At 39.7% G+C, this 13280-nt stretch overlaps 1 protein-coding gene across 1 annotated transcript in view; it reads right to left on the bottom strand.

Moving 5' to 3' along the window:
* Positions 1 to 796: 796 nt before the first annotated feature.
* The window catches only part of DLGAP2 (DLG associated protein 2), a 427755-nt gene continuing 415271 nt past the window's right edge, over positions 797 to 13280 (bottom strand). The window contains exons 11-13 of the mRNA XM_068396649.1: positions 7835 to 7926; positions 3282 to 3434; positions 797 to 1015 (exon numbers count right to left, since the gene is read on the bottom strand). Of these exons, the coding sequence (XP_068252750.1) occupies positions 797 to 1015; positions 3282 to 3434; positions 7835 to 7926 (464 nt within the window). The remainder of the gene's footprint in view (positions 1016 to 3281; positions 3435 to 7834; positions 7927 to 13280) is intronic.

Raw genomic sequence — 13280 nt, forward strand, 5'->3', positions numbered from 1 at the left:
ACAGAAGATCTAACTTTTTAAGGCTTCCGTTTTCCTTTCACCCATCACTCAAGTCCTCTTGCATTATAATTTTGCTTAGGTTTTAGCGTGTCATTATACTGCTAACAGCAAACATTTCTCAGTGGGCATTCCCACCACCACCAGACTTGTCTGCTTCTTGGTTTCTGATGAACTTTGGAGTTTTAGTGGCTGGATATCCCTGTTCATCTCCAGAAACTTGACATGACATGAGAGGCCTAATGTTATTTTGCAGTAACAAAGATGAGAAGAGTGGCAGAGCACATGGGTAAATATGTTAGCTGGGTTCTAGGAAAAGAAACTGGAGGTCAGAGAGATAAATGGGTTCTTTCTTTCCTGCTCTTTACATTTGTAGCACCTTCTACTTGGATTAGCTAATGCCTCTAGTGAATGGTGAGATGCACCCATTTATAGTTTGTTATTCTTATCCCTAATTATCACACATTTTATAAAAATATAAATAACAAAAAAGTAAGCTGGGTTCCATCTCAAGAGGTGTTTCTTGTTGTCCTCTGAGAATATATTGGATAAGTCAGGTCTCGACAAGCCCTATCCATCGTAGCTGATTGTAAATCAGACAATAAATACAAAAAGAAGTCGTTCTTGCGGTGAGCTCAGCAAATTCTGAGGAAATCAAAAGCATTCCACTGTGCTTATGGCACAAAGAACACAACAGCAAGGGCATATTTAGTGGAGAGAATGAGACAAAAATTACCAGGTAAGTGACAAACTGTACAAGCATTTTTGTTTAAAAAAGGAACTCTGCAGCATTCTGTCTTTAAAGCCGGGTTTGAGCCTCTGGGATATAGATCTCGATGCTGTCTGCACGCTCTGTGGCTGAATTCTGCCGGAAAGAGGCTGCTCTCTTAGCAGCCATTAGCCGTCTTCTAGCTTCTTGTCGCTGTCTGTCGGGTAGGTCCAGAGATTTTTCTCTTGTGATAGGGAATTTTCCTTTTGGGGGCTTCTTTGGTACAGGAGGAGGAACCTTTCTTTCTTCCTGCAATAGGGTATTAAAACTGAGGGTGAACTGTGTGCAGAAGGTACCGTCAGCACAGCATGCAAATCGAAGACATGAAATACAAAATACTGGTTACATACATCAAGCATGCTCAGTTTGTGCTCTCCAATCAGCCGACTAATGGATTACAGGAATAGCTATCCACACTAGGGACACTGACAAAACCCTGTTGTTTCAGCAACCATTACAAATACTGCAGTCCTGTGCCTGAAAAGGGACTACGCTTCCTTCTACTGTCCTTGCAGGTATCCTGCACATGCAATCTGCGTACCTCACTTTCATATGAATTTGTTTCATTTTAGCTGACACATTATTACAAACAGAAACACACACTGGCTCTCCAGTAAGAATTCAGCACATCCGTGTGGTCTGATCAAGTGAAAAGACTGTCTAACATTAGCAGGGCAGGATTTTTAATTAAATTAATCATACTGAGTTTAGCCTCAGCTGGATATGAGATAGCAGCTGTGTATACATGTCTATTAGTTTAGTCTCCTCCATGAATTGCTAAATGGAAACATGCAAGCACCAGCCAGAGAGAGAACATAGGGCTAATTGTTCTGCTTGCAAGCCTGAACCATTTTGAAGAAAATTATATTGAAGAATTACCAAATTATAAAGTGAGAGTCAGTAGATTTTGGTAACAAAGTAGCTGTAAATTTCTCTGCGGGTTTTAAATCAAGAATTGTTCTGAAGTACGAAATGGATATTTTACTCCATTTAGAGACTGTGAAATATCATATAAGGGCCTTAAAAACATAATGTAGTGTCACAGAATCATACAACAGTTTAAGTTGGAAGAGATCTCTGGAGGTGATCTTGTACAACCCTCATTCAAAGCCCACGTGAAATTAGATGCAATTTTGAAGTTAAAGCAGGTTTTTCAACATCACATTTAATACTGGACTGAATAGCCCCAAAGACAGAGACTCCACAACTTCGTATGTATAGTATGGTTATTATGATCGATCTTTCTGCTATATCACTTCTTAAAGTAATAGTAATAGTCCAGAGTATGGGCTGTTCCTTATGGAGAACACAGTTAATTTGATGCACAGCAGGATTCAAATAATACAAAAATTGAACTGATGCGCCTATGGTTTACAGACTCTTCATTATCTGGCCTTTTTTTTAAAACAAATTCTTAGTCTACTACCAACTGAACTCAATAGGAACAGTGCAGCAGCCTAAGATGCTATTCCCCATGACAGCCAGCTCTTCCAGTCTTTATTTTCTCTATTTCCTGTTTTCAGCTGGGAACATAAGGGCTCCATTCCTGTTCTCCCATCTTATTTTTTTTCTTTTCACTTTTAGTTATTTCCCTCTTAGGAACATCACTGTTGCTGTCACTATAATAATATCTTACTTCCAGTTGTCACTAGTAAGCAAGAGTCGCAAACTCACCATCCACCAACCAGTTGGCTGAAAATTAAAATCCAAGAGGAGCATGAAGAAATGAAAGAGTTGTCAAAATGCCTCCTAATTCCTCCCAAACCAAACAAGTATTCACCTGAGGCCAACAGTACTGACTCAAACCAAATGCTTCTTCATCTGACTGATACAATAATCAGCAAGGACAGTGGGATAATCAAGGTGAGGGATGGAGGTCTAGAAAGGGGAAAGGCAGTTGTAGAATTACATTGCTTTCGTGGGCAATTTGCCACCTTTGGTTTGTAAGCATCATGGCTGGGGTGTCTCCCAGGTGGTGGAGTTGCAGGGCGGAGGTGCAGGCAGTTCACCAGAAGTACTCTTTGTCCCCCAAACTTGTGGGCCAAGCTTTAGTTTGACCTGTGCTACGTTTTGACACATTCTTTTATCTCTCCTGATCTAGTATTAGTTGTGTCATGCAGGCAGGATTAAACACTGTAGTGCTCAGGTTTGAGCTGCCCCAAATGTAGCAGAGTGCTGAGTTTACCTTGATTGAATTCTCGGGCTATTGTCCTCAGTCTGAATTAATCAGAATTTATTTCAGTTCTAGCCTTTAGAATGTGAATCCAAATAATTTGAACAAAAGTGTTATGGAGTGGACGGACTTAGCAAAATCCATTTTATTTGTTATACAATTCAGCTAAACATTGTTAAAACGAAAAAAACCCGCACATCTGATGAAGATGTATAAATTGGGCCATGCCAATTAGATACTTTCTAGGGTCAGAAACATATCATGTTTCACTGTTGTATTTAACACAAGGAGACTGTAGGACTACAAATGGGGATTAAATTGCGTTGTCCATGGTCTGCTTACCTTCCTTTCAGGTGATTCTATTATTTTCCATTCATTGAGTTTCAACTGGTGCAGTTCATCAAACTTCATGCTGACGTCTTCAATTGAGAGCTGCAATAAGTCCCAGAAACCTGCTAGGTCCTGGGAAGTTGGTCTTGGCATGGCACTCGGGTCCTGTCACGCACAAAGGAGACAATATGAATAGACCAGGAGGCTTTAAACAATGTGCTTTGAGGCAGGAAAGGCATCACACCAGATTACATTGCTACAGCATTGCGCGGTGCTAAGGCTATGTGCGCTTTACAGCTGGGAGCTGTGACTGGGAAGTTGTGCCTCCTACACAACCCAAACATGAATAAGTTGGTTGTCATACGTGAGCCTTCCTGAATCTGCAGCACGAGAGCTTCCTTAGCACCATATGCTGTGCTGACCTGCATTTCTAAAAAAGGAACAAGCTGACAGCCTCTGCCTCCTGATTATTAAAGGGAAGGGGAACATGGTTCGTATTCTAGCCAGCCTGAAGTCTTTCTGGTTAAAAATTACATTCATGATAGCTGATTAGAAGGCAAAACAGCACCACGAAGCAGTTGTCAAGCTTATGCTGAATTCGATGCTTACATTGTCTTGCATTTTCAAATGTATACATAAGGTATAAAATCCTGATGGGGATGGTAGGATTCTGTTCTCCAGGGGATCGAATCACGCTCAGGAACTGGGAAGGCACCACCCCCAGGTACTGCGGTCAAGTGGCGCTATGTGCACAAGACTTAATGGAGCAAACATCGGTGGTAACAATTAACAAGATGACCCTCCATTTGACTACTAACCTGATGTCAATGCTGGATAAAAATTACATTAGAAGGTAGTATGCAGACTCTTAACTCTATGCTCTATGAGCATTGGTACTAGTTCAAGAAGACAGCTTTGTCACTTTAATGAAATAGGGCTTCTTTGGTAATCATCTCTGTGAAGATGATGGAGAAATGTCTCTTCCATTCCAGGGCAGGAGGAAGCCATTATGATGGTCTACGGAATGGAGCTGGGAGAGATGGAGTCAAAACCAGGCCAAAGGGTCTCTAGATTGCCCCTTTCCTGGGCAAAAGCTATAGTGACTAGTTTACTAGGTGAGAAACACTGGTGTTATTGCTGAAGCAAGGCTCTGTGCCCCAGCTGTTACAAATCTAGTGGACAAAGGCATTTTAGATATTAAATACAACCCCACATAGTTGCCTAAAAACTGGGAGATAAGTCAGCATTTCTATTGAATTCCTCCCTTGAATCGCACATTTCTACTCAAACTTGGGTTTGCAGATGCGACTGTGGGAGCTGAGTGCCTGGAGCTGTGCATGACAACATGCAGTGCCACCCCTATCTAAACCCCTTTGGGAATCCGGGCCAAGAACCAGCCTAAAAGCCTGTCCACTTAGAAGTCTTCTTCACTAGAAGAAAGTCTCCTTTTCACAGGGAGCTTTGGGGACTTAGCAGAACTGGCCATATAGATTGTAGCAGACTTCTGGGAAACATGATACAACTCCAGATTAGTGTTCACTGAAAACAACTTAATTGGGTAGATTCCAATGTGCTCCAAGACTATTTAAAATTTATGTCAGTGGTATTAGGTACTCTACAGAGGTCAATATCTCAGGCTTCAGGAACTGACTCCCTGTGTGAAATTTGTCAGGACGGTCCCACAACAATATATCTTATATCGCAATCTGTTCTCTCCAGCCTGGTCTCCTCAGTCCCTTTCCCCAGTTTCCTCTAAACAGCCATAAAATGATGCCACTCATTGAAATGCCATTTCCTTCTGAATCAAGGCTAATCGCTCTTCTGTACCTTTGTGCAGCCCACTCTGCTCATCGCGTTTGGGAAGATCGCAGCCTCCAGCGCAGCTGGCTGCAGAGGAGCGTGCGGCGCGTTGTCTCGACACAAGAGGGCTGCCTCCTACTGCTATCGCTTGTGGATCCGCAGGCCATGGATAAATGCTGGCACAAACGATTACTATTACAGCTAACTAAGTTTTGAAAAGGTTGGCTTAAACCTGTTTTTTTTCAGGAGCTGCTCATTTATTTGTTTCTTATTTGGAATTCAGGTTTGCAGCCCTCCTTCTGAAGGAAGCCTAAAGCAAGCAAAAACTACCTAGCCAGTGCTCGAGCTGCTCTGGTTTTGCCTGCAACCATGACACACTGAGCGATGATCTCATGAGCTGAGCAGGATCTGTGCTGGCTAGGGTATGGAGGAGGACAATTCAGAGGAAAAAAAGGTGTTACAAGAGATAATGTGAATAACGCAGCAAGGAGTAGTTATTAATCAGTGATTTTTTTTTTCTAGCAGTTAGTGGGAACAGTACACTGTAGGAGACAGCCAGCCAGATTCTTAAAAAACGCTTCATCAAAGCTGAGTGTGTTATGAATTTACCCTGACTGAGAGAGTCTTTGGTGAGAGACCATAACCCAGAGCATAATCAAATGTATTCCTTGAAGTTCCCATGACCCTTTAGAAAAGTCCATAGGCGATGAGTGAACTTCCTGGTGAAATTTCAGTCTGAGTAAGTATATTCCTCTTCCTAAACCCTTGCTGCATTTTGAATTGGCAGAAGTAGATGCTGTTGTTCTTTGTCCTACATTTATGCTTATTGTTGTTGAACACTGTTAGAGAAACTGCGGTGTGGTAGCCCTGTAAGTGCTAGATGTTTTCGAGTAGGGGAACGCACTAATTGGCTGCTATCTGGCAGCGTTCCCGTGGGGCACCGGGATGCTGCCTTAGGAGCATACGGAAAGACTGCTGTGCATACGCACTAAGTGACTGTTTAACAACAAACTCTGTCATTAGGCATAGGAAGAAAAGCCTCAAAACATGACTGAGCTGTAAGTCCGGTTCCGCAGTTGCTGCTTTCTGCAGAGCCCATTGCTGATTTAATGAAGCTGAAGAATATTCAGAGACTCTTCAGAGTCGGAAAAAGCTGCTGTTATGGAGTTCAAAGGTTTATTATCCAAATAAGAAGGAGAAAACCAAAATCTTGCCAGTTTTTTGTTGATGTTGTCTGCAAAGCTGTAGATTCCTCCTTGTGCTCCTATTGCTTTTGCGGTAATGAATTGTTTGCGCTCCCAAACAGCCGACGGCTGTGCTGAGCAGGAGCTGCGCTTGTTATTACAGTAATGCTCTCGAGCACAAGTGCTGGACCCACTTGATGATAAATGAAGTGGAGTGGAGGTTAGGCTCTTCAAATCTTAGTTTGCATAGCTTAATCAATCAGGTAATGGAGGGCACTTTGAAATTTTCAATGAGAAACTTTTAGACATTGATGAAGATTTCCTCCCTTCACTACGAAACAAATGACTAGATAGGCAGCACACACGATGTATTTGATATTACAAACGTGGTCATCTCCTGCTTGCCTGACTTTGCATATTTCCTCTGTCATTCTGTAACAGCTATTAAAATTCTTGTTTTGACAGAGTCTTTGAAGTGGATAATTGGATTCTTTCCTAATGAGGACCATATATCTTATCATTTTCTATCAGAAGGTAGGACATTTTTGGCGTGACTTTCTCAGTAATATTTGATTGCAGTTTCAGGAATTCTGGATGTTTAACTTTATGGATGGAAAGTAGCAAGTAGGTCTCTGCAGAATGAATGTTTTGCCTTAAAAAGTTATGTGGCAAATACTAACAAGTAAAGAAATGTATCTAAGCAGACATATAGGTCATGTCTGCCATCATGCACGCAACAGAATTCAGCACTTCTAATGTATGAGGTGTCATAGTGAGCTGAAGAAAGGTGTTCTACCACTAGCTGTAGCTAGAGGAATTATGTTCTTCTATTGATTAGTATCATCTTGCCATAAGGTTTGTATCACTGATGGCTGCTGTCATATTAATGAAGATAACATTTAGAATTGAATTAGTCTCTAATAAACTTCCAGAACAATAGCAGTAACTCTCGTAAGTAATATACTGCATCTGTTCCTCTAGCCCCAGGACATCTTACATATAATTGGCAATGCAAATTATGAAACCCAATTTCATGAACATTATGTATATTCCCATTTCCAAGATCAGTCCTATTTTCAGGTAGGTAGAAAGCTGGATCACATATTCTCTGCGGTTCTGCTATTTCACTATTCTCTGCTTTTCAACATAATGTGAAAAATTTCTTCTTTCTTACCAGAAATATAGTTACTATTTTAGGGTATTACAAAAAACAAGCCATAATATTATGTCTCAGAAAACTTGCATTTGTTCCCTTCTTATTTTTTTTCTTTAATAAAGACAGCAAAAAAAAAAAAAGACAAAACACAGCCAGACTGAAATTACTGAAATTACATGTTTGCTTTGACAAAAAAAATATACTAACACCATACTTAAGGATTAAGTTAAAAAAAAAAAGGAAAAAGAGGAGCGCTAAGGCAAAATGTGAGACATGAAAATGATAGTTCAGAATGCTGCTGTTTGGGTATGCTACACTTGTTTTTGTTGTTGGCTTAAGTAAAAGTATTAAATTCTAAAATTTAAAGTTATATTTTGTGTGAATAGCCTTAAACTCTTCAAGAATGGCCAGACATGGTGACTTACCAGATTTTGCTGACAAAGCCAATAAAACTGCTGGAATTTCTGAGACATGAGGAGCTGAGCACTTCCAACAGCACTTCGGATCTTACCTAGGACTAAGCATACAGACAGGTTATTACCAATAGATATCTTTTAGTAGTAAATGTAAAATCCAGCTCAAAAAATATGTAGCTGAAATTACTGTTTATTTTATAAGGAAAGTAAACATTTGGGCTTGCTGCTTGTGATTATATACATAAAATATTTTTGAAAAAGATGGAGATACAGGAAAGCTCTGTGGCACCTTACCCTTTGGCAATAGTAAGTGATATATTAATAACTTGCAACAGCTAAGACTGTGTTTGCTTAAGAGAGCAGGAAAAAAACAAGGGAATATAGACAGCTTCCTGAAGTGGGCACATACACATATAGTTTTGCAAACAATCTTAAATTTCAAAGTAAATGACAAAAAAATAAAAGCTCAGCATTATCATAATGATTTTTTTTTCAGCAGATGCATTTATCCTGACCTGACAAAGCACTAAATTGCAAATAATTCAGTAGGTCTGCTGATATCAAAACTAGCAAGTTATCACCAAACATAATAATCATCAGTTTATCTCCTCGGCACCATCAGGCATAACTAGCAGAGATAACTTTGCTCAACAGATAGTAATTTTATTTCAGATGGTACACTTAATGTATTAATACAGAAAATACCTTTATATAAAGGCCTAAATTAAACTTATTACCATTGTATACTACTCTGTCAAGATCACCAGTAATACTTTATTTATCTGAATCCATAAAGATATTTTCCATGTGTGTTATGGGTACAGAATAGAAGAAATAATGAAAACTGGAACTAGATTTGCTCATGTAAACTGAAAGCTGTTGAAATAGTCTTTCCTCGAGAACCAGTTAGATGCCTGTTCCCTCTGATGTCAAAGGGAGCTTTGCATGTGCCTTAAATAATATCTTCTGGTTCTTCAATCACTATTGACTTCACTCAGTTGTGTGGATGATCCCTGGATGAGCTCTCTTTATCCTGTCTGTTCTGGGGGTAAGGTTAATACATTAAACTATAACATAAGATGCTCCTACCATAAGGATGAGGTCTGCAGAGGAATCGTGTCTCTGAGACACGTCTTGGTACCCCCCATTAGGAGCTACAGGTTGCCTACCCAGGAAAATACACAAAGTCCTAAACACAGAAGCTGCAGACAAAGTGGGACACAAGCGAGTGCTCCAGGACTTTGCTGAATCATGATCATCCCCCATGGTTCATTGGGCTTTTCCCACTGTCAACGTAGTTGCCATTTACAGTGTGCAAAAGCACTGGGGAAAGGGACCAAATTTGTTTTACTTGGCTTTGCTTCCAAGAGTCATCTGTCTAAATCAAAATTTCTGGATGCTCTATAATCAGTAATCTGAGCTCATCAACTCAGCCATGTTATGCACTTCTTTTTAGATGAGCTGAATCTCTTCCTGGAGATGCCTATTTCTTTCTATTGACTGGAGTGCCTAAGGGGACTGGCTTATCCCTAAAAAACTAACTCCTCCTGGACTCCCACATTTGCTGGTACAAATACCATACTTTGGTAGGTAGCAATATACTTTCCTACATCTCCTTCCTATACATCCTTTCCTCCACATCCATCTCTATGCTGAAAAAGCAACACTTTTAAAAGCATTTTATGCTGGGGTATCAATGGAAGACTGATTTTATCTGGAGAGTTTCCAGATCTTTAAATAATATTTAGGGTAAAGATAGAGAGAGGTAGGGGTAGGGGTTAGGAATTACTCTGACAGCTTTTAATTCAATTTGAGGAAACCAAACATAATCCAAACAGGATGCAGAGGGTGGAATGAAGCTACAATAATAAAGCAGAACTGATCTACAGCCTGTTATATAAAAACCATTTATATGGTTACATACAAACTCTGTAACGTTATAAGCACGTGTTAATATGTAGAGCTGTGGTTCTCAAACTCTATTCCATTTTCTGTTAGACAAAGAGTATAGCTGCGCCACAACACTAAATTAAACAGTAATATGCATAATTCATCAGTCCTGTGTGGCACCCATTTGTGAAAGGGTTAAGTGGTTCAGGGCTGCATGAGCAATTCACTGGGGTTTTGGTTTTGTTTTGTTGTCCAAATGAAATAAAGCATTTTAATTGGATTGGGGTTTTTGATCACCAAACTCCTCACTTTCCTCTACGGAGTTACTGGCATATGGAAAGCAATGTTTTAGGTGTTAAAACCTGAACAAACATACAAAAACCCGAATAAAAAAAGAAATGTTTCATTTGATCTGAAACAACTTGCTTTGATTTCGTTTTCAGCGTTTTTAATAAAGGCAAAGACTTAAGTGACAAACAGGCTTGTATCCTCCTTTTCCCTCGGTGCTCGGTAGCTCAGGACATAAGACAAACTCCCAGTGTGGGGTCAGAGTCCCTTCTTTGCCAGGATGAGGAATTGTGCTGTAGCTGGTCACTGACATCGCCTGTTCCTGCGCTATGTTCACCTATTCACTGGGCAGAAAGAGAGTGAGGATGATTCTGTAGGCTGATGGTTGTAGTGCTTGTCTCATAGTGAACAAAGTTCAGTTTTAGTCTCCTCCACTGAATTTTATAGTTCATAGCTCAAATACATAACCTGAGAATAGGGCATTGGGCCCTGCTGCAGAAATGTAGATCTGGACAGAATCTATATATGACTGATATTTTCTAGTGACTCTCATGGTTACCCCAACCCCCATATTAAATAAACATTTGTTTTTCCTTCATTATCCTGAAGGATCATGTCAACAGCCATCGGGGATTTAAAGCCCAGTCAGACCAGACAAGACTTAGGCACTGGCAATGCAGCATTTTGGTGTGATACACACCCATCGGGGGTGTAAGACAGTGGTTCTGGGCTACCTGCATGTGTCACTGAGTCACATGGTTAATACACATGTATAATTACGGCCCTACCATTTAGTAAAGATCTAACTCTATTTCCATTTCAATAAGTAAATCAGACTTAATAAAACATAGAAGTTAGAATCTCTCATATTCATGCTACTCTGCTTTGCTGTAATTAAATTAAAGTATTAAAATACTTCAATTCATAATCTTTAGCACAATATTAATAGACAGCCAAAGCCTTGTTATTAATTTCATGCATTGGGGAATTATTCTGGTGAGTGCAGATTGATTATCTCCATGAAAGAATGATGAATGTTAGAGACTGGAGAGATTGAGATGTTTGGTGATGCCTAGAAGATTTTGCTCATAAATAAATGATGATAAAATCTATCAACACACATAAATATCTATAAGTTTCATATAGTCCATATACCTCCCTCCATTAAGAGAATGTTATGTTTACTTGAATGTGAGGAAAGAGTCACACAACCTTAATTCCCCTCCCTGAATCGTATGAAGCACTCCTTTTTTTTTTCGTGTGGTCCTGTATGGCTTCTACTCTGAAGACAAACAAAACCCTGACCAGGACTTCAGCAGAAGCAGACTCAGGATTTATACCTTGGATAGAGACTGTGCAAATTGCCTATATACAACATGCACAATTGACACAACGGTGTCTTTTCCTGTGCAATAAGAATATTACAAAATTGCAAGTAATATATATGTGTTGTATTTTTTGAGAAATGCTACAAAATCTTGTCATTGAAAATGGTTTCATATCACAAAGGTAGAGGGGGAAAAGTTAGGTCTATATTGATGAAACCAAGATTATAGTCTGATGCCGTAACTCTATTCTTGACAGGTTAAAAGCTTTGCTCATTTGTGCCACTGCTGCACCAGCAATGACAAACTACTAACAATCAATCTGCATCTGGCATTCATTACTGTTTATTTAAATGACACGTTTTAATTTAAATTTTCATTCTATTTGATTGTTCCATTTTTTTTTCTATACTCGTAAATAAACTGCTCCACAAACAATCTGAGAAAATATGCCTGGAAAAAATATTCAAACTGTCATTTAGTTCATCCTCCTAACTCAAAGCAGGGCATGATATTTGTCTAATCTCTAAACCTAAATTAATAATCTTCAGAAATATATGTCTTTTTCACTATGAACACAGCAGGTAGGCGTAATAATAAATGTATGATGTTCAGAGTGAGATGAGATTTTAGCACAGCACAGCTCCCAGCTGGCAGTGCTCTGGAGGGTAGGCAGGGCAATGGGAGCCTTGTGCACCAAGTGGGACTCAGCGCAAATTTGCTTTTTACCTCAGTGGAGCTAAGTTCAAAGAGGAGAAAGTTTGAGCAATACAAATGCTGGGAGGGACTCTCAGATTCCATACTATGGGACTGCCTTTTATTGACTTTAAAGACTGTTTCAGGGTAATTAAGACATTCTGTAGTCATTCACAACACTCCAAATGTAAATTTCAATAGTTCCTGAAAGATAGGTTTGTGAAAAGCATTAGGAAATTATGTCAGTGATTTCTCTTTGGTTAAAGGATAACCCATATTTGGTCAAACACCTAAGAAAGCTTTTATGGATGATTAATTGATGAATATACTAAAATAAATTGGTTGTGAGGGTTTTTTGGGTTTTTTTCAAAGTATGGGAGATTTAACTCTATGTTTTCTGTCACTATTTGGCCTTGTTAAGTAAAGCCCTTGCAGTACTGTGGAAATATCAGCCAGAGCACAGGAAAAATCCAGCATCCATGGAACAAAGGGGTAAAGGGGGAGAAGGGTGATATTTTGAGCTCTCACTCTCTCTAATGCCTTTCTTTTTTTCACTAGAGATCACTTTACTATGTAGCTATGCCAACAGAGCTCCTAACCACGATGCAGAAGATACCAGCAAAACAACATTTCTGCTGGCACAGTTTATACTATAGTTAATTATTTTTGCACCTATCTTAGGATTTTTATATGAGAGTAAACTGTGTGTTGCTGTTCTCCATTTGACTTGTGTACTGAAATATTTCAGTGGCCAAGCATGTGTCAGGCAGAAGCCCAGGATATCTTCTGCTTCCCTCTGCCAACCTTGTCTATAAGCTGCGGGCAGGGACTGTGGCTCCCTGCTGGGCTCCCCTGCTCTCCTCCTTCCTGTGCTGGTCTCCCTGCTCCTGTCACAGAGCTCATGGGCGGCAGAGTGCCTGCCCTCTTGGTCTTCAATGACTTTGTGACAATTGAGAGTGTTTTTCTTGTCATCACCTACACACTGGTAACAGCCAAAGACAATTTGCAGGGTGTAAAACTGAAACTCCAGTCAGCACCTTTGAGAAACACATATCTCTGCTTGAAGGCACCCTGCTAGTGCAAATGATCTGATGACTTACCCTGGGAACAGTTACAGCCACGTATATGTTTTATATATCTATCTCTATATATGTTATAATAAACACTGAGAACACAAATAATTGCCCCCACAAACAATATATGAACTTTGCGGAGACTCCAAAACACAATTCATGGCAACTGAACAAATAAACAAA

Source organism: Nyctibius grandis, chromosome 1 (assembly GCF_013368605.1).
Source record: "Nyctibius grandis isolate bNycGra1 chromosome 1, bNycGra1.pri, whole genome shotgun sequence".
In the NCBI taxonomy this organism is placed as follows: domain Eukaryota; kingdom Metazoa; phylum Chordata; class Aves; order Nyctibiiformes; family Nyctibiidae; genus Nyctibius; species Nyctibius grandis.